The following is a 23,350-nucleotide window of genomic DNA, read 5'->3' as shown; positions in this document are numbered from 1 at the left end:
TTACAATTTAGCCATTTCTAAATCTTGCCAATTACAGCAAGAAATAAGTCTTAAATTTTAGATGTATATCTTCATTTATGGTTGGTACTGTAGAATAAAGGGGCTCTGGTAGCGTAGTGGTTACGACTCGGGCTGCGAATCTCAAGGTAAGCAGTTCAAAACTACCAGCTGTTCCACGAGAGAAAGATGAGGCTTTCTGCTTCTGTAAAGATTTACAGCCTCGGGAACCTGTACAGGGTCGCTATGAGTCAGAACCGACTCCGTGGCACATAACAACAACAACAACAACAACTGTAGAATAAGCACTGGACTGCAAGGTCCATTTGAATTCACAAATGTCAGCGATTCTAACCCACGAGGTACTCATTGGGCACCCTAATACAGGGTCGATATGAGTCACAACCTACTTGACAGCACATAACAACAATATCTTCACTTATAATGCTAAAATTAATTTACAGAACAAGACTACAATAATCTCTTTATAATGCCACACAAAACTACATATATAAACTGATTAATCTCTTTATAATGATATTCAAAACTGATGGTGCTACAGTTCACCATTCTTCAACACAACTGACTTCCACCAAGCAGAAGAATGACCCTGCCATTTCCACTGGAACTTCCTTGGTAACTAAACTTGAAAACAGATGAGAACTCCATTTTACATTTACAGCCTGAGTTTTAGTGCAGCCATTTTATGCAATGAATAACCAATCCACAAAACAGTGAAACATATGAAAGGAGCTGATTTCATATGATGCATAATAACCACAGTATCAAAACCAAGGGACATTGTGCTGCCTTCTCCCAGCAATTTCCTCAAAGATGTACCAGTTGGTTGAAGCCAGTACTTCCACTTCTTATCTAAGTGAATCTGCATATAGCGAGAACACTGAGAGTAAGCCCAACTAGACTATGGACTGTCGGCAGCCTGAGAGTTAAAGGGCTGTTTTCGTATTATAAAAATCACTTTCACAGTACTATAAAAAAATTAGCACCAGAGGAAAAGTTCTCTGGCTTTTACTAGGTTAAATTCACTGCTAGAGAATTCAAGAAGTGTTAACTTCTCCTATTCATATCATATTATGATCATAAGATTCACTGGTATTAAATTTATGGTCTAAGCAACAGAGGTTTAGAATTAATATTACTGCTTAAATGAGTTTGCAATTAAGTACAAAATGTCTAGCAAAAATAATCTAGGCAAAAAATAAGCCAAGTAATACAGTGAACTTTAACAAATGGTATTTACAGCATAACAATTATTCTACAAATATTTATACAATCATTGTGTATCATACTAGGTACTGTATTAGGCACTAGGGACAATATGTTTTTTCAACTATGCTTGCAATAGAAATATGGTATGAAAATATACTTACAATTCCATATCCTATCATGCCTGTTGGTGTAGTAGCAGGATAGGCCATTACGGGGGGTGCCTGCCACAATGAAAGAAAAACAAACAAACAAACAAATATAACACATGTGTGTAAGATGAATTTAAGGAATCAATAGCTGTAGTTATACTAAAAAGAATTGCTAAGACAGCTGTGGTTAAGTGACACTTTTGATCATTAATAATTGTCAACTAATGCCCAATGGACAAATATTTTAATTAGCAGAAAAGCATTAATTATTAGAAAATAAAAATATCACTGAAACTTATATTAAATAGTTAACTACAATTTTAAGGAGCTTTTATTTTTGAGTTTTAACAATTTTCAAAAAACAAAACAAAAAACACCTGAAGTTCCAAAATTTAAAGCCTATCAACATCACAAAGAAAGTTTACCAAGAAAAATTATTACTGAATGTTTTTCTTGGTACTTGGATTAAAAAAATTAAAGATTCTAAATCAATTAATAACTGACCTTCCAAAAAGTTAATTTCTAAGGATCTTGTTCATTCTTTTTAAAAATCTCCAATGATTTCAAACCAGTACCAAGTAAATTATGTGCATGAATCTGAGTCCTAATTATAAAGAGTTTATAGGTTAACTTCCATTTTTAATTTCATTAAACTATTTTCTGCAAAGCACCACTCTGAAAGAATATTACATATTTTAGTCATTCTATGCCTGAATATTTAAAAGAACCATCTACCACCACTAAAATGTTTCAGTTCCCCTGGTTCCTTGTACTATAATTCATGCTCTGTAATAGAGTTGCAGTGAGTTAAAATCGACTCCACGGCACTGGGTTTGGTTTTATTTTTTAAACATATATTCTGAGCACAGAATCATTTTAGATATATCTGCTGTCTTAACAACATTCTCTAACAGTTATAATGAAAACTGAAATTGAATACAGGTGAAAGACCAATAACACTGTTGAAACATTAAAACAAAAACAAAAACTGAAATTATATGGCAATTTGAACATATGCATGGAGAAGTTAAATGAAGCATAACTGTAAAGATTAACAGTACGGTGAATAGATAAAAGTTTAGCATTTAGGTGAGCATGTAATACTTATTGGTCTCTCCCTACTTAAAAAAACCAAAATCTGCAAGAGCAGTAGACAAACTGCCAAGTACAGCAGAAGCCTGCAAGATTTCATGCAGTTGTTACTTTAAACATTACCACAATCCACACTTCCCTTCATTCAGAAGTCATCAAGTGCATAGTGGCAGCACAGATACACGCACAGACACCCAGCCATCTGGCAGCAAATGGCGGAATATTAAGCAAGAAAAAAAATTGGTATTTCCCATGCCACCACCATCAGAATTAATTCTGCAACACACCCATGAAGTCAGTAGATGCTAGGAAGAATTTTTGGCACATTGAAAATCTGAATGTGAAAACAAGTAATAGCTGGAAGGTTATGAGATTCTGCTATAGCAGTGGTTAATAGCATGCCAATTTATTGCAAAAAGGCTAGTTTTTGGTCACTTACGTATTGTGGAAAATGCATGCCATTCTGTTTTTCCCAGGGAGAACAATTACATAATGCAATAACACTGGATTAGAACAAGTACTTACACAACAGAAAATACACAGAGAGCATTTTAGTTCACATGTACATTCACTCACTACCTAAAATCCCTTTTAATTCCAGTATCAAATGAAAGAACATCTATTCTGAAACACTATCAAGGTTGACAATGGAAATTTAATCCTTGGTCTCACCTTCTTACAAGAACAATAGTCTCTTACATGAACAATGTTTTAATGAATACAACTGCTGTTAAAACATAAAATCTATCGGTGGTTTCAAAAGTTCAAATACAGTGGAGCCTAACACCAAGCAGTTACATCAGATGGTATCCACCATAGGCCGTAAACAGCAAACTGTGAAGTTATTTAAATAATTTATAGCATAACATTATACATTTTAATAAATTCCAAATTAATTTGTTTCAGATTTTAAAAATTTTTAAATGAAGTATTTAAAAAAAAATTTAAACCTTGACAGTGTTTAAAGATTAATAAAAAGGTTAGAAATGTAAAGAAATGTCATAGGCAGCAGTTTATCTAACTGGTGAATCCCAGCAAATCCCATCACCAACAGTAAACTTTAGCCATTAAAAAGAAAACCTCTAAAACACAATGCAAATAAAAGCTAACAAAATCTTTAAGAGATGATCGACATTGCCATATAAAACACAGCATCATGAATATTGCTACCATATCATCAACTTACATACAAATCCTAGACGGTTAGATGCCTACACCATTACAATAGTCAGTATTAACTGCTGTCTACCAACTACTAATATTTCACATGAATTATATACTAATTTATTAAAAAATAAAAAATATTCCTTTATTAGTCTGTGTATTTATATCTGCACCTATACATTTTTAATATATAATTCACATCTGAAACTATAATACATACTAACCTCCTACTATCCTCTAACATTGCATTCAGAGTTAGAAGGAATGAATTTAAATTTAAATCCGCTATTTTTTAGCTGTTTTGTTTTTGAAAATAGCTAAGTCATGTAACTTAAATCTTAAAACTGAGATAATAAAATGGGCTGACACCACCTTATGAGCATACAATAAGCAATAAATCTGAGATAGCAGTGTAATGAAGTCAGCATTTCAGAGCATTATGCCCTGTAGCTAGGCTCTATGAGTTTTAAACAACCATCCAGTCACTTAAGAACTCTGTCACCACAGGAAGATTACTCTGTGCCTCCATTTTCCCATCTGTAAAATGTGGTAATAATAGGTATCACAAAGGATTAATTTGAGGATTATAATAAAATACCACCATATATTATTTATTTAAACAATACCAGCTACACAGTATGGCATAAATATTATTCTATTAAAATATAACTGACAAATATAGTCAAATAAGCTTCCTTACAAAGAAATGCAAATTATTTATATTTCGAAAATTCAATAGCAATCTTTCCATCTGTGCCTATGACTTTAAGAATGTTTCATGCTACACATTTAACTACATTATTCATGTGTTAGTTTATCATGAATTTTCTCAACTCACCATTGTTGCAGCATTCCAAGCAGTTGTTGGTGCAACCTTCGGTTGCCAATTAGATCCTCCAGTTAACTTCTTTTCACCTGGCTGACTCCAATTTACATCACTTTAAATAAACAGAAATGAGACTATTAAACATCTCTAGTCATAAAGTTTCTTTATATATTTAGATTGAATAATGCATTTAAGGTGCATACTTGACATCATTACACATACTTCTGAGATGAATCAATAAAACACTTACTTCTTAGTGGTTCCATTTCCAATGCCAAGATCTAGTATAGGAGAAAAAGAAAGCATTTAAAGAAAGACTCGTTTTTATAAAACAACTAATTTTAAAAATGAAGGGGGAAAAAAAACAAAGAATACTTACTGCCTACCAGATTGGCTAAGGATGAATCCAAGTCATCTGACACTAACTTGTTAGGTGGGAGTTTAGCAACAGGAAGACTCTGGTTCTGAGAGGACACTGTTGGTTTGAGAAGTCCACCTAGTTCATCAAAGCCTTAAAGTTACAAACAGATGAAATAGGATTTGTAAGGAACTTTATGGTGTTACAGCTTCCTAAAGGGGGCCTTTGTTGCAATTTCTCTTTGTTAGTTCACTGGAAAAGTTCCTTAAAAACTGGGTACTATGAGTCCTGAAATAGTGCCGTGGGTTAGTTAATGCACTGGGACTACAAGGTTGGATTGAACCTCAAGGTCAGCAGTTCAAGCTCACCAGCTGCTGTTTGGAAACTTTATACAGGGTTGCTATGAGTCAAAACCAATTCTACAACACTTAACAACAACACTTAACTGGAAAATGGACAAATTCTCCTGATTGAAATAGCTACCATCTGCTTTAATGATATATTTATAACCTATCACGTACATTATGGCTAAACTGTATGAAGAGAAAAGCAACAATGTAAACTAAAGCAACATAAATTATTTTTTAAAATATTGGATATTTAATTTACTTTTATTTTTAAAAATATTATATAGACCTTTTTCAATATTCTCCATATAGCAGAATATAAGGCATTTGTACATTAAAAGCAAATGAAACTAAACTATGAGATTATCTCCTTTCTTACTTAAAGCTAAGAAATTACTATACTACTCTACAATTTTCATCTGGTAAATAAGGTCATGCCTGAAAAAGAATCAACTCAATGGCATATAACAACAAAGTGACGTTACATTCTAATTTATGAGCAAAAAATCTACCTTTATTTAGTTCTGTGAGAAACAAAACCTTCCCAGAATCAAAACTCATTAAGGACAAGGTAGCAGCTAATAGTTACTCCCTGAAGTCTCACTGTGGCGCTGTAAGGTAAGAACTGTTCATCAAAAGGTCGGTGGTTCAAACCCACAAGCCACTCCTCAAAAACCCTCTACTGGGTCGCTATGATTTGGAACTGATTCCACGGCACTTACAAACAACAATACATGCTCAGGGAGCATGGTGGTTCTGTACGATAAGCAGTAGCCTTCAAACCACAAGACTGTTGGTTTGAGCTCACCAGATGCTCTGTGGGAGAAATAAGAGGCTTTCTCCTCCCACAAAGATTTATAGCCTTAGAAATCCTATACAGGGTCGCTACAAGTCAGAGTTGACTCAATGGCACAAACATACATGTTCAAGGGGCACAGTGGCTCTGTACTATAAGCATTGGACTGTGACCCATAAGGTCGCCAGCTTAAGCTCACTAGCTGTGAGACTTTCTGCTCTTTCTGACCTCTATACAGGGTCGCTATGAATTGGAACTGACTTGATGGCACTTAACAGTAACAACATACATGTTCAAACTAGCATTATCTTTCCCTATACAGAATACATATTATTACTGGAAAAAAAAAATTTTTTTCTTACCCCCAGAATCTACAATAACGTTTGTAGATTTATTTCCAAACACAGATTCAAAGTCAACATTAAGGCCAGTTGTAGGATGTGGCTGTGCAACTGGAGAAGGAGTGAATCCTGAGAAAAACCAAATTGTAAAAAGGTTTAATTCTTTAATGACTCTATATGTATAACTCTTTAATAATGATGACAATAGAATGGAAAATGCAATAAATTCCTAAAGCCCAAAAAAACAAAACACGAAACCTAAAACCAACCCTTTTCAAGTTAAACATTTCCTACATGACACCACACTGTTTTGTGGTGATTACATTTTTCCATAATAAAATCATCTGACAAAGAGTAAGTAACTGTGGTAGAATTACTAATTTGTTTCTATTATATAAATCATACCTTTGTATAGTTTTAGTTTAGTATGTTGGTAATATTTTTAAAAACAAATACATCTAAAAATCCAGGATCCTTCGAAAAACAAAACATATATACATGTGGAATGAAATAAACTAGGATTCTTAAAAAACAAATCTATGTAGCATCTCTCCAAGATAGAAGTCTCACCCTCTGCCCATGCAACTTTCATTTCTCTTTCCTTTAACAGTTAACCAAAAGTATATAACTTTTGGGTTAAGTTATTTCTAACTTCAACTTAATACTTACAACTAATTTATCTAGTGTCTAACACATCAGAACACAAACAGGAAATCTTTGTTTCTGCCTGCATTACACAGACGCTAGTGGCATTAAGTAAACAGATACCACATTCAGATTTCTGAGATCAGCCTATGCTGAGGTAACAATAACTGTAAAGCTTTCAAGTACATGAGACTATGTTTTCTAGATGAAGTTCTGAATCTCTAAGGGCTGAAAAGAATTAAAATCCAAAAAAATTCGGGCTGTCAGATGACCAGGGAACTTTTGATTTCTGAATTCAGATAAGCATAGAATAATTTGGCATGGAAAACAACAACAACAACAAAAAAAAAACAAATTCTTTCATCTTATGGAAGGTTGTAATAACTGACAACTAAGGGATTCTCTTTCTGCTTGCTGAAAATGAAAAGGACTTAAAACATTTACTGATGAAGATCAAAGAGCACAATCTTCGGTATGAATTACATCTCAATGTAAAGTAAACAAAAATCCTCACCACTGGACCACTAAACAACATTCTTATCAACGGAGAAAAGATTGAAGTTGTCAAGCACTTCATTCTTCTTGGATCAACTATCAACACTCACGGAAGCAACAGTCAAGAGATCAAATGATGTACTGCATTAGGTAAATGTGCTGCACAAGACCTTTTTAAAATGTTGAAGAGCAAAGATATGTCAGTCTGAGGACTACGGTGTGCCTGACCCAAGCCATGGTATTTTCAATAACCTCATATGCATGCGAAAGCTGGACAGTGAATAAAGATGACCATAGAAGAATTGATACCTCTGAGTTATGGTGTTGGAGGAGAATATTGAAAGTGCCATAGACTGCCAAAAGAACCAATAGATCCATTTTGGAAGAAGTGCAGCCAGAGTGCTCCTTGGAGGCCAAGATGGCCAAACTGCGTCTCTCATACTTTAGACATATTGTCAGGAAGGACCAGTCGCTGGAGAAGGATATCATATGTTTGATAAGGTGGAGAGTCAGAGAAGAAGAAGACCCCCAACGAGATGGAATGGTCAAGTGGCAGCATCGATGGACTGAAGTGTGGCAACAGTACTGAGGTTGACCCAGGATCGGGCAGTGTTTCGTTCTGCTGTGCCTAAGGTTGCTATGGGTTGGTACCGACTCGATGGCACCTAACAACAACAAGGATTCTCCCATCTCTAAATTATATAAAGTCAGATTGTTAAATAAATCTGGTATTAGAAGATCAACCACACCTTTAGAAATAGTTCAACTTCTTTACTACTAACACAGATTTCCTCTATTCCCCTCTCTCTTCTAAAGAACCATCAGTCTGTCAGAATCTCACTTTGAATTCCTAATGTACAAAGATACTGTTATACTGAAAACTTATCTTAAAAACAAACTAACAGCAACAACAAACAACTATAAAAACTATTCTTTTTAATAATAGTACCTGTTTAAAACAAAGTAATTAAGTATTTAGATCTCATCAATGTTGACTTAATTACTTTGTTTCAGCAGGTACTATTATTAAAAAAAAAAGAAAAAAAGGCATTGTGTTCTCACTGTATTTATTACCACCATCTCGGAGTTAAAAGTGGTTTAAAGTTTAATTGTGGAGCAAAATCAAGCATGTATAGTCCATAGAAGTTCGTGGCTTATAGAATATTCATATGATACAAAATGCTGCTTTAAAAATAATCATAGTTACGTGTGCCAACTTGTGTGGGTAATTGTTGATAATAAGTCATTGTTTTCTGGTTCCTCTTTTAAAAACTCTTCTTGGACTTATCATTAAATCTTGGCTTATGACTTTTTACAGGTTTTTTGTTGTTGCTGTTAGTTTGTTTTTAAGATAAGTTTTCAGTATAACAGTATCTTTGTACATTAAGAATTCAAAGTGAGATTCTGACAGACTGAAGGTTCTTTAAAAGAGGTAGAGGAAGAGAGTAAATCTGTGTTAGTAAAGAAGTTGAACTCTTACTAAAGGTGTGGTTGTTGATCTTTTAATACCAAATTTATTTAATATTCTGACTTCATATAATTTAAAGATGGGAGAATCCTTAGGTGTCAGTTATTACAACGTTCCACAAGAAGAAAGAATTTGTGTGTTTTTTTGTTTTCTGTGCCAATTATTCTATGCTTATCCGAACTCGGAAATCGAAAGTTCCCTGGTCATCTGACAGCCCCCAATTTTTTTTTTTAATTTTAATTCTTTTCAGCCCCTAGAGATTCAGAACTTCATCTACAAAACATAGCCTCATGTAATCGAAAGCTTTTAACTATGAGACGGTGGTAATATAATGAGAACACAACACTATTTTTTTATACATAATGTTGTTGTTATTGTGCTGTGGAGTCGGTTCCGACTCATAGAGATCTTGTACAGGGTTTCCGAATCTGTAAATCTTTACAGGAGCAGAAAGCCTCGTCTTCCTCCCATGGAACAGCTGGTAGTTTTAAACTGTTGACCCTGAGGTTTGCATCCCAATTCGTAACCACTACACCTAATAGTAAATGTTAAAACAAAGCAATTAAGTGTTTAGATCTCATCAACAGGTTCTTCTAATTGTACAGGCTAAGCAAATTTACTAACATTTTAAGTGTGCTGGCAGTTTAGAAATTCCTAAGCAGCCTGTACACTTAAAAATGTTATTAAATTGCTAAGTCTACATAATTATGTATGTCTTGTACTGTAGTTCTTGTACTTGGAATTAACTTGTACCATCAAGTCAATTCCAACTCATAGCAATCCTGCATAGGGTTTCTGAGGAACAGCTGATAGGTTTGAACCTTCGACCTTGCGCTGTGCAGTCCTGTGCTTACCCTACAGCAGAAATTTGTGATGATAACATAGGCATAAAATTAATTATGATAGGTTTTTGTCTGCTGAGTAGATACATTGGTTCTTTATATAAGGAGTTAAGAGAAAAGCAAATGAACCAATGCACCCAATCAACAATAAACCAGTTGCCTCTGCAGTAGATTTAATGGCAACTCCATGTGATTCAAAGTAGGAACTGTATTCCATAGAGTTTTTATGATTGTGACTTTTGGGCAACTCTTGCGGGTGGGTGGCTCAAACTGCCAATCTTTAGCTTAGTAGTAGATCACATAGTGATTTATACCACACCAGTGAGGGTACTATAAAATATGAGGGTCAGCCCAAAAGTAACACTAGTAGGGTTACAGCTCATACATGCACAGACTTATTCAAAAAATACTGAAACATGTCTCTGAAATCAGTGGATGGCTACAGAAAAGTTCTCTAAGCAATATACTTGTATTAGTCTCACTAGGGTAAGAAAAATGGTTGAATCAAACTGGCATACAAGAGGATTTGCTAGGCCAGTTAAATTCAAGGCAGAGAGGTCAGCTAAGAAAGTTATGGTGATTTTTTTTTTTTTTTTAATTCCAAGTGAGTAATCTTGATAGAATTTCTTGAAGGACACAGGATGACCATGGGAGCGTATCAGGAAGAAGTTTGAAGAACATTAAAACTTGCATTGCTGAGGAAAAGGCCAGAAAAGTTGTGCTGAGATATATTTTTCCATCATAACAAAGCTTATTCTTCAATAGTACCAAGGACGGTTCTATGAGAATTTCATTGAGAAATTCCATTTACCCTACAGCCCTGATCTTGCTTTTTGAGGTATCTTTTTGTTCCCAAATCTCAAAACACTGAAAAGGAACACAATTTGAGTCTGTCAAGAATGCCAAAACTAGTGTTCTCATGTGGTACAAATCAAAGAGCACAGGACTCTTTGGGGGAAAAGGTAGAAAACAGTCTCCAGATGTATATAGATTTGTTGTTGTTAAGTGTTGTCAAGTCGGTTCTGACTCATAGCAATCCTGTTTAGGGTTTCCAAGGAGTAGCTAGTGGGTTTGAACTGCTGACTTTACTTATGGTAAATAGTCCAGTGCTTACCCTACAACACCACATAGACTTAGATGGAGTATATTAATATAAGTATCCATGATTTTGTAGTAGTACTTTTTGATTTGCACACATACTATTACCTAAATACACCAAAGGTTAGAAAAGATATAAAGTAATCCAGAAATAGTTTTAAAAGCCTCTTCAAATGGGAAACAGTGGGTACATAAAAATAAAATTAGCTACAAAGAAAGTAAGCAATATATTCTTAAGGTAACAATTTTTAAATGGATGAATGAATGCCCATACTACACACTTTCCAGGGTAAGAATTTTCATCATCATTTCTATACATACCATCAACTCAATGGCCCTTTATACCTGATCCACTTCTGGGGACACTGTCAGGATTGCCAACTTTTAATTTTTAAAAATCATTTAAAGCAAAGAAATTAAAAAAAAAAAAAATCCCCATTTAAAAAATCAACACCCCCCCCCCCCCCGATTCTCTAAGGTAAGTTTAACTTTATGAAGTGATCTATGCACTGTCCTGCCTACTCTACTTGCAGCATTACATGAGGGCTCAGTGAAAACTTTGACCAATGGCACAAGCTTACAGACTAGCATCTAGAAGCTACTACCCTGTCTGGCAATCTCAAGAGGACAAGAATAAATTAAATGAAAGGTACAAGATTAAAAGTTTATAATGAATGAATGAATGCTGGGCTGTTGTGGATTTGGGGGTAAGCAAATAAAAAGGGAAGCCTTGTACTGCTACTACTTATTAAGCGCAATTAAAACTATGGAAGGTTTTACAAACAAGGCATTTTTTAAACCTTACAACAGCCCTAATGAGATAGTTGTTATTATCCCCATTTTATCCATGAGGAAACTAAAAGATTTAAAAATTTCCCCAAGGTCAAAGATCAAAAATTTGCCCAAGGCAGAACCAAAAGTTAAACCCTAATTTGCTTGATTCCAAAATCTATTAGGAGTTTTCAGCTTATCTAAGTAGTTAACTTTATTTATATAAACTAGTAGGTAAAAACATGTTTACTACTATTGTATCTTTCATTAGGACTACTCAAGTTTTATGTACTTCTTGAACTTTTCATAGCAAATACTGGGTCAAAAAGTATTTAACTTGGAATTTAAAACCTTAAAAGCAATATAAAAACAATCAATGGTCAAGATTACATCTGATGATTAAATAACTTAGGTAAAAACTATAATCAAAGAATAAAGTGGTTAATATATTTAAGATAGCTTTTTAATATAGTAGTTTTGATAACAGAGTTAGTGCCAGGCACTGTACTAAATATATATATGTAATTCTCATGACAATCCATTTGGTTCTCATGGGCAGAGAAATCTTAAATACTTGCTTAAAGACAGTTAAAGAAATAGCTGTTGTTGTTAAGTACCGTCAAGCCGGTTCCAACTCATAGTGACCCTGTATAGGGTTTCCGAGGAGCAGCTGGTGGGTTTGAACTGACGACCTTGTGGTTCACAGTCCAGTGCTGATCCTACAGTGCCACACCAGGAGTCTCATGGAAGTAGTAGAACTGAAATTCAAACCCAAATCCACTAGACTTCAAACGCCCACATACTTTCCATCAAACGACCTCATAAATTCCATCTTTAAATACATTTAGTCATGCTCAGTTCTTAAAACTAAAGTCAAGAATCTAATTTGTGTCAAACTTACTAAAGAACCTACATATGTACCTACTTACTGAAACTAGCAAATGTTGCTGTTAATTGCTGTCAAATTGGTTCCGACTCATAGCAGCCCTGTATAGCGTCTCAAAGGCTATAAATCTCTGTGGGAGCAGAAAACCACTCCCGTGGAGTGGCTGGTGGGTTTGAACTGCTGACCTTGTAGTTTTCAGTCCAGAAATTATCCTATAGAGCCACCACACTATCAACTAGGATGCACAAAATCCTGGCTGAACTTGAGATCTTCGTGCTGCTATACTCGTCTACAGTATATGTTTACAGAGACAAAGAAGAAAGTCAAAATGGCCACGCTTCCCTAGAAACTGTTTTTAATGCTTTTATGGAGTCCTGGTGTGGAGCTGTGGGTTAATGCGCTGGACTGCAAAGTTGGTTTGATCTAGAAGGTTGGCGGTTCAAGCTCACCAGCTGCTCCTCAGAAATCCTATACAGGGTCACTACGGGTTAGAACTGACTTGGCACATAACAACAATATGCAGGTCTGGAAAAGTATACTTTTCCCCCCATAGATTCTTTCTAAACTCATACCATACTGCTCAAAGTAAAATTATCTACTGTTCTATTATTATTAAACTCTATACAAAGAGCTTTATATTCTTTAAGTTTGTAATACTGAAACATTATAAAATTACTCTGAAGAGAAGATGATGTACAAGTCTCTAGTATGGATTAAAATAAAATGACACACATCTATTCACAAAACAATCAAGATAAAACAACAATAATCAAGATAAACAAAATTATGCAAAACATGATCTGCTCGTCAAAAACAGGATATTTTTTCTTACCAAGTTCATAAAAATAATTTTAAGAAAAAAATTTCCTCAATTACCTAAACTGATCAATTTCAGAGCTACCAATACCTATTTACAAATAATCTAGCTATAATAGAGGACTGATGGCATATAAGGGTAGTACTGGGTAACTTTGAGGACCACAAAGAGAATCTGTAAAGACATACCAAAGGAAAAGAGAAGGAACGATTACAGAAAGAGTGGAAATGGAGTAATCAAAAAAAGACAAGAAAACAACAGGGGCCCAAGCACTTGGCACTCTTCAAATTACAGCTTACTTTTAAAAAAATAAAACCCCAAAAACAAGAACTTCGACATTTTCATAGCATTGTATTTTTAAAAGAACTATTATATTGCCAATAAAGAAAAAAGAAACAGCAATAAATTTCTTTAGAAAAGAAAATATGAGGTAATTGGTTTTTTAGCCAATGCTATCTTCTAATGTCTTCTTTGCCCCATGAGGAAGCAGTCTAGACAAGTTCAAAGACATGCACATGGCACAACTAGAACCACAACCCACTCTTGACAGACCATTCAGTGTTCTTGCTGCGTCAATGAGGAAAAGCTGCTTACTACACTAAGGATCCTCAAATAAATGTCTTCCTTTGACAATTTCAGAGAGAATTATATGGCTGCTCCCTATTTTTTTGGGTTGTTCTTAATTTTGTAAAGCAGAGGTTGACAAAACAGTCTGTGGCCTGCTTTGATATGGCCCAATGAACTATGAATGGTTTTTACATTTTTCAATGTTGCTTAGGAAAAGAAACAAAAAAATATATACAACAGAGACTTTTGTATCTTGTAAAGCATAAACTATTTGCTATCTGACCCTTCAGAGGAAAAGTTTGCCAAATGCTGTTCTACAGCAGTGCCATCTAGTAGGACTTTCTGATGATGAAAATGTTCTACAAATCTGTACAGGCTACTCACAACTCAACTGAAAACTTGAAATGTGGTGAGTACAATTCAGGAGGTAAAACGTCCATTTTATTTAACATATTAATATCAATTAAGTTTAAATGATCACGTGGCAACTGACTCATGAGATAGTGCAACTCTAGGAATGGCACATTTGGGTGGTCTTTTCATTTTATTACTGTGGGTCAACTGTCAGACATTTTATTACACAACCCTAATTCTTAGTAATTTTTAACTTGAGTTGAAAGGTTTTTATAGGCCAGGGGTCAGCAAACTTCAACTGCAAATCTTTGTAAATAAGGTTTTACTGAAACACAGCCAAGTACATATGTTAACGTACTGTGTGGCTGCTTGCACTATAATAGCAGAATTGAGCAGTTGTGACAGATTGTGTGGCCCGCCAGGCAAAAATATTTACTATCTGATGCTTTAATAAAAACTTTGCTGACCTTTGTTCTAGGCTAATGCCTAATGAATGAGAGATCAGTGGTTTTTATTTCTCCTTCTGTACACATTTCCATGAAAGTTTCATAAAAGAATATGTAATTAACAATAAGATTTTTTTCTTTTTAATATAAGAACTTAGCAGGTGAGATTTTTACAAAGAAAATATACCTTGTACTTTCACTTGTATTATTTGCCCTAAAAAGACAACATAGGGGTTTAAATAAAAGTCTATACTGCCACATGAAACAGAGCAATGTGCTAAGGAAAGCTGTGATTCTTTTTCTTCAGGCTTGGCTTCAACAACCTGGGCTATCTTGGTGCATCCAACTGTCTAAAATTCAACTAACTCATCTATAAAGTGGCAATAATATTCTCTTCGCAGTTCAACAGTTAACAGCTGGTCCAACCTTTCTCTGGAGGTCTTTACAAACTCTACATGACCAATTTTCCGATTTTTTAAGCTCCAAGTGCATGTATTCTCCATGGAGTGCCTGGACATCAACTTATTAATCTACTTTGCTTTCTCGTCTCCCTGCCATTCCTACCAATAGGCTTAAATTTAAGAAACATGATAAAAATGATACTTCTACAATTTACATTACTTGCTACACTCTTCCTGAGAAGTTGAAATAATCATGAACTCTCTCACAATGACATTTTACTCTGCTTCTGTCTGATGTGAAGTAGCCATGACCGTTAGCTCTTTCATTTACTGCCCTACACCCTTCCCCTCTCTTCAGTAGCTACAGAAGTGACATCAGAACGTCATGTGCTGCTCTGATTCTGATCGAAAACAAGGAAGTATACATCACCAACACAAAGGCTTTGTTTCATAATGTCAAAATAAGGCAGCTGACTGAAAAAAAAACAAACACTTGCAGCCATATTTACTAAACGTACATTTGTTCATATTTAATAATGTGGCCACGTCATCTATTTAGAGTATCCTAATGACTATCTGCACACTGCTCCATCAAATGTTTAATTTTAGATCATCTTATGCTCTGTGAGTTGAATAAAAGTAGTTTCACCACCTTTTAAAGAAGATTGAGCACCTTTTTTCAGGAGAAATCAAACATTTTGGCTTTAATACATAGACTTAAAAATTTACTCTTCTTTCGTAACTTTGGTGTGAAATTTTTCCTTTCTGTGTATTTTTCGATGGCAATTAAAGGCTATTCAAATTAAGTTACTTTTTTGCCTCAATAGTTACAATGGAAACGTGAGACTGTTAAGAATGGGATGCAAGGTATATACGGATTTTAGGTAACCTAAAATTCTACTGTGAACAGTTTAAATACACACACACAAAAATGTTAAGATAACTACTAAGACTGATTAGCATCATGTCTCCCATGCACAGAGGGTAATATATACACACTCACACAAACTCACATTTATACAGATAGGTTTAAGAGATATACTTAAACTGGCTATTTAATAATCAACCTTTTGAACTAGTAACCAGGATGTTGCATGTGATGCTAGACACCTAGAGTAACACTTAAAAAAAAAAAAAAATCAACCTCAAAAGAAGCGTTCTTTCTTAAAGACTTATGTTACAGTTACGGATACTAGTGTCAATTTTTAAATTTCAATACATTATCGAAGTTTATTTTATTTTAAAATTTGATATTAAAATGCAAAGTAATAACTGCAATGTCTTAAAAATAGTGAGGATGCAAAAAGTACTTAGCAGTATAAACATTAATTGGAAAAAAGGTGAAGTGGTACTTTACCAACAAACATTTCATGAGTAGGTGTCCTAGTAGTAAAAGTGGATACATCTGAAGAAATGGGAAGGTGAACATCACCACTACTTTTTGTGAGGAAAGGATTTAAGCTTGGAATGGCATCATCAACAGCATCTACAGTAGCAGAGAAAGGATCTGTGCAGTCCAAGTGCATTACAGCAAAATGAAGAAAGGAAGCAAATAAATTAGTATTGTAATTAGTCAAAAGGCACAAAGTGAAAAGTAGTAGCTATATTATTGTTTATTAATTTTAAATGTAAAAAAAAAAAATTACCAAGATGGAAGATTGCATTTAATATATTTTAGAATAAATCTTTACACAAAACATTTATGTGTTGATAATAGTAACCGCTTAGAGTACAGATTCCTTCTTCAGCATCAAAAAGCCAAAGGTCAGGTAGTTAGAATAATAACCAAAATATTTCTGTGAAAGAATCATTCACTCAGAGCCCATCTTTCCTGCCCAAGGTGAGAATGTATTAGCTTTGGTGGCATAGCTATATTTATTCAAACAATTGATGAACAATTGATATGTGATATGTTTAGCATAAATAAAATTTCAAAACACAAAGAAGTATGGGAATGGAATATGGTACCACTGCCATAGAAAATACTTATTGACAGTTCCTCAAAAAGCTAAATGTAGAATTACCATAGCCCAGCAATTCTACTCCTAATTATATACCCCAAAGAGCTTGAACGCCGTAACTCAAGCAGATGCCAGTATGCCAATAGTAACAGAAGCATTATTCACAATAGTCAAAAGGTAGAAACAACCCAAATGTTCACCAATAAATGAATAGACAGAATGTGGTATATACAAATAGTAGAATATTATTCAGTCATAAAAAGGAATGAAGTTTTTAACATATACTATACTACATGGATGAACCTTGAAAACATTACACTAATTAAGTAAGTCAGATACAAAAGGACAAATATTGTATAATTCCACTTATATGAAATATCTGAAACAGAAAAAATGATAGAGACACAAAGAAGATAGAGGACACCAAGGACTAGGAGTAGGGAAGGGCAAGTGGTAACAGAGAGTTACTGCTCAACACAAAATTTCTGTTTAGGATACTGAAAAAGTTTTGGAAATAGTAGTGATGGTTGCATGGCACTGTGAATGTTATTATGTCAATGAACTGTATACTTAAAATGATAAATTTTGTTATATATTTTTATATCTTATCAACACCTAAACTTTGAAAATGCATAAACAAAATAACAATGAAAAGGCGGAGCGACTGCAAATTAGAGAAGCTAGAAAGTATTTCTAGAATGTTAAATACCTCTTTGATAGGTTCAAAGACAGGAAACAAAAAACAGAGATGAAGAAATAATAGATGCCAAACTATTTCTTGAAAAGTCAAAGACTCAATAATGCAATGAGGGAAACAAGAGAGGCTGTGTTCTCTCTCATGTCTTACATACAAATGATTTCCCCTTAACTCTACTTTATCACTAACCTATATTAGTATGCGATGGGATATGTATATTATCTCTCTGGTGCATATCATTAACAGTGAAAGTAAATACCAGATCTGTTATTAACATTTACTTTTAGCAAATGAAAGCAAGGGAAGTGTAGAATAAGATTTTGGAATTATCAAAAATAACGTACCTTTGCCTTGTTATATACTATAAAATCAACATGATGCAAAATGTCACATATTTAAAGTATTTAGGTAAATGATTAATTTTAAAATGCCTTCAGGAATTCACTGTTATGAACAAAACTTTTTATATATATGAGATTTAATTATTTACCTTAGTACAACTTTAATTTTTTTAATAAAATCTGAATCTGAATGCTGTGGATATGAACAACATGGTAACTGAATTATGAAATATTCAAAGTACTTTAATTAGCATACTCTTCCATTACCTAATCGCTCAGCATTCAAACCCCTGAAATTATGGCCAATTTAGAACTATAGTGGTCCCTTGGTCTCTGTGGGGATTTGGTTCCAGGACCTACACGAATACTAAAAGCTAAGAATGCTAAATCCCTTGTACAAAATGGCACAGTATTTGCATATCACATCTTTCCCTATACTTTAAATTATCTCGAGGTTATTTATAACAACTACTAAAATGTAAATTCTATGTAAATAAGTACTTAGCCTTTGAAGGAGTGCTTTGACCAGTTCACTACTTTTTCTTTCTGAATATTTCCCATCTGCAGTTGGTTGAATCCACTTATATGAAGCCACAGACAGCGAAGGGCTGACTATCTTTATATGAAAGTGAAGATGGGCTTTAACCAAGTTTAAATTGAAGGGATCATAGTTAAAATCACATTCCTCTCCTCACATGTAATGGTAAATTTAGGGGGAAATAATGGCTTAACTGCTTTTGCATCTACTCTTACTGTATTAATTTATATTTTCAATACTTTTAGCAGTCTTTTATATACAGCAACCTAAATGTTAAAACAGAGGCAATTTATGGAAACAGCACAAAAAGCAAACAAAACAAGATAAAACATGATTAAATATATCCCAACATTTTTATTCACATATAAACTACTAAATGGACAAAGATATTACACTGAAATCCGTTAAAATTATTCTCCATCACTAAGAGTCTGTCTACTTTAACAGATGACCTTAATAATTCTAAGCAGAAGTTTTAACTTCTCACTGCTAGAATTCATTGTACATGATGACACTTAGCCAAAACATTTAGGAATCTTACAGGTGAGTGTCTTTAAAATATTAAGTACTAGTTCTGTTTAAGCCTTGTAAAATTCTTAATCTATTTTGAAAAACTTTTTGGTCTTAATTTGAGAGAACAAAAACCCTACATTTGATTAAAAATCCAGGAACTAAGCAAAAACTGCTTGAAATTGTCACATTAATTTCATTAATCTTTTCTAAAGCAATTCACAATAAGGAAGAAAACAAATATGCAGTTTCAGCGATTAAAAATGCTAAAACAAGGACATATTTAAATATTAAGAAACTGCTTTATTAACCTAAATTTGTAGCCTATCTATAGTTCATTCGGAAATGATTTTTAAATCTTTGATTTTATTTAAACTATTATCATTTTTAAAAATTATAATAGATTTAGTGAAATTAAACTAGCCTTGGGAGTCAAATAAATTTTTATCAAGTTAATGCTAAAATTAGCCTGTAATTCTAATTTTTCCCTAATGTTCCTCAGTTCCTCTTCTTACTCTACTTTGAAACAGAAGTAATTTTTCCAAAATACTCCATTCATTCAACATTTACAGAACACCAACTGTACATCAGGACATGTTCTAGTAGAGATATAGTAATGAACAAAGTATTAATAAAGTTCTGCTTTCACAGACCATGTTTCCCAGCACAGAGAATGCAACCTTAACAACAGGTTTTCCATATGCAATAGATATTTGTCATGTAAAGCTCACACATGTGTAAGATGCAACGGGTACTAAAGTACGAAAGGTGCTGCAGTTTGCAAACATATAATGCATGTATTATTTGCATAAAAATATGGCAAATACAAAACACAGCAAACAAAAAAATCTTAAAAATTCAAATAATGCCAGTAAAGATGAAAAAAAACCAGTTCAATCTGTAAAATATCATTAGACCAATGAACAATTAATCTTTTCTATGAGAGATAAGCCTATCAGTTCAGATTTTATATGTGGGTCCACATAAATTCTAAGGCAGTTTGTCATTATCTATTTACATTATCATTCTTTCTCAAAAACATTTTCTTTTCCCTCCCAAACAATTTTTGGGTATTTATACAGTAATACAAGAATCCAAATCCAAAATGACTGCCATTGAGTTGATTTCTACTAGTGATCCTATAAGGTAGAGTACAACTGCCTCACATGGGGTTTCTAAGGCTGTCTGTAAGTATTTACGCAAGCAGAAAGTCACATATTTCTCCCAAAGAGTAACTGGTAGCTTCAGACTGCCAACCTTTCCTTTGGCAACTGAGCACTTTAACCACTGCATGATCAGGGTTCCTTAAAATAATACATACATAGCAGCAGAAGTAACAAAACCAAGCACAAGAAACTTTTGTGTTAAGTGTCTAAATAAAACTGCTTAAGTACTGACATGAACTAGGCTCTTCTTCCCCTTCCAAGATGCAAGAAAGTGAAATGATACGGTAATATATTAAGATTTAAAAAAACACTGCTCAAGGGCAACAAACATTCTCGTTGCAGAAAATACTTTGAGTATCAAAATTGGACAGGTCTGAATTAAATAGATATTTTACATACAAATAGCATAAAGTTTGTCATGAGACTCACAGAATAGTTCATTGCATTATAATACCAGCTGAGTTTTACCAGAACTTTGTTCTATACTTACATGTGATGAGGTTTTTCCCATCAAATAATAGTTGCTGTTTTTTTAAAATATAATAGTAAAATAGCAAATGTGCATTTTCTGATTATGGACTAGAAACCAAACATTCAAGAATAATTCTATACTTGCACACATTTGGCTTTTCCTCTTACATTTAATTTCATGTTTATTAAACCTCATTTCATAAATTATTCTAAATACAAATTTCAAAATTCCATTTGTAAATAAATGAAAATGTCTTTAAGGGACAAAATTATTTTACTACCATCCTAGTATTTCTCAATTTCTCACCTATCACATGTAACCAAATACACTCCAGATAACCACACACTATAGAATGTGAAGAAGATGGCTATGTACCATCCAAAGTAAACTTCATTAATGCTTACCTCCCCATGTACTTGCGACCTGAGAAGCAGTTGACAAAGAATGTACAGATGGGTGAAAAGTTGGCTGTTGCAAATCAAGAAGATCATTTGGCAGCTTTGATGTGCTAAAAAATATGTAAAAAATATATTTGTTTTATAGGGTGAATTTTGCTTCCATTAGAAAGATTACTCAGAGGAAAAAATTAAAATTTCACAATGAGGAATTTGCCACAAGATAACAATCACATATTCCTCATGTAACACTCTCTTTCCAATAAGGGCTGTAAAATACAATCAAACACCATTATCCTAAGTTTACTACATACAAGTCATATAACAGCAGCCCTTCTTAAAAAGATCAATGATTTCCCCAGGCAAAGACTGATTTTCTCACTGAAATAAACTTAACACGATTATAAAATATAAAACACTCTTACAAATAAATTTTTTTGCCTAATTTTAATCTTCTAAGAATTGGAACCATATTTACAATAACAGCACACCTAATAAAGTAAAATATATTTTTAACCTCACCTCCACTATCTCCATAGCCAAACAACATATTAAAAAGAAAACATGTATATATGGTACCCCCTTATACAAGAGCCACCCTATCATACAACACTATTTACAGAATATATTTCTCACCCATGGATTTTAAGCAATTACAGAATAATAATAACTCAATGGAAGATGCCAGAGACTGATATTTTAGGTCTGGTAATTAATAATTTAATTTCACATAAATAACAAATAGTAGTGTGCTGGCATAGGTAATTTAAACTTACAAATACATAGTAAAGAAAGTTTTGAAAACATGTCTTGTAGATGTAAAATAGTTTTATAGATACACTCAGTTATTATATTAAAATACTTAAATTTTTCTTAGTGAGAAAGATATGTACTTTAAGTTTGAATATGGAAGGTACAGGTCTATCATTTATCTAGGGAATCCTGCATTGGGTTGAGTTCAAACTCAACAGTCACTCCATGGGAGAAAGACAAGGTTGTCTGCTACCATAAAGATTTACAGTGCTGGAAATTCCAGGGAGCAGTTTTATCGTGTCACACATATAATAGGGTCACTAAGTCGGAAATCACTGAACAACAATGGATCTGGGTTCTAGTTTTCACCTACTCCCTGCATTTAAGAAAAGGTATATTACAAAGTTATACATCAACAATATGATCTCAATGAGCATAATTTAGTATCTAAGTCTGACTTAAAACAGAAATGCCTCATGTCCAAAGATATCTTAGTCAATCCGAATTACTTAACAGTATCAAGATAAAAGAATTTATTATATCTGGGTGAAAATACAGAATATAAGCATTATTTAAATGCGCTGTTAAGATTTGATTACTATAAAAGGAGTGACAATTTATAGTAAATAAGTGAAGTAACAAAGTCAAATTAGTTATTTATCCAATATGCTCCATCCTTTATTAGTTAACATTCTTCCCATTTATGTCTCCTAAACCAAATTTCTTCTCAAGGTCACCAAGACAAGAACTTGCCCTTTAATAGGTTCAACAGGGATTAAAGAAGGAGCACACAAAAAGGGGGAAAAAACCCTCAAAGAATACTACAAACCCAAATTCAAAACATACATACTAGGATTTCAGGCAACAGAAAGCAATTGAGCAAAGAGCAGGTAAGCAGCTGAGTTAGTAAAATTCAGATGTGACAACAGTCAATAGACAATAAGAAACTTTTTATAGCTGAGCTAGTAAACAGTGACAAGAAACTCAAAGAAAAAAACCTCTATGGAGCTCAGACTATATGCCAAGCACTGTGCTAAGTCCTAGTCACTTGGAAGCTTATTAGAAATAAAAATTCTTGACCCCCACCCACCCTAGACTTACTTTGAGGATGGGACTCAGGCATATGTGGCTTAATAAACCCTCTGGGTAATTCCAATGCTTAGTAAAGACCACAAATACTAATTTACACCATATTTTAGGAAACACATACAAAAAGTTTGTGGAATTAAATCTAAAGCTGATGATCTGTCTGTAAACCTTCACTCAGTTCACAATAAAAAGGAAAAAAAAAGTTTATGGAAAAAATCCATCTTATTTTCAATAAAGTTTATTTTAAATTACATTTTTCCACAAACTTATTGAAATATCCTCATACATTATCTCATTTGGAACTTGAGGTCTTCAAAATGTTTAGGACATAAAAGAGC

General features: G+C 33.6%; 1 protein-coding gene across 4 annotated transcripts in view; it reads right to left on the bottom strand.

Moving 5' to 3' along the window:
- PICALM (phosphatidylinositol binding clathrin assembly protein) overlaps nt 1–23,350 on the bottom strand; it is a 139,989-nt gene that overhangs the window by 16,577 nt on the left and 100,062 nt on the right. The window contains exons 12-18 of one of the 4 annotated variants that reach the window (XM_006864958.1): nt 21,180–21,283; nt 16,448–16,597; nt 6,322–6,429; nt 4,838–4,969; nt 4,709–4,739; nt 4,471–4,570; nt 1,389–1,448 (exon numbers count right to left, since the gene is read on the bottom strand). In XM_006864958.1, coding sequence (XP_006865020.1) covers nt 1,389–1,448; nt 4,471–4,570; nt 4,709–4,739; nt 4,838–4,969; nt 6,322–6,429; nt 16,448–16,597; nt 21,180–21,283 — 685 coding nt within the window. Of the gene's footprint in view, nt 1–1,388; nt 1,449–2,907; nt 2,932–4,470; nt 4,571–4,708; nt 4,740–4,837; nt 4,970–6,321; nt 6,430–16,447; nt 16,598–21,179; nt 21,284–23,350 lie in introns of all 4 variants that reach the window. The other 3 variants (XM_006864959.1, XM_006864960.1, XM_006864961.1) reach the window with 3 other exon arrangements.

Source organism: Chrysochloris asiatica, unplaced genomic scaffold (assembly GCF_000296735.1).
Source record: "Chrysochloris asiatica unplaced genomic scaffold, ChrAsi1.0 scaffold00074, whole genome shotgun sequence".
In the NCBI taxonomy this organism is placed as follows: Eukaryota; Metazoa; Chordata; class Mammalia; order Afrosoricida; family Chrysochloridae; genus Chrysochloris; species Chrysochloris asiatica.
The sequence above is the reverse complement of the archived record's forward strand: the minus strand, read 5'-3'. Positions and strand labels throughout refer to the sequence as shown.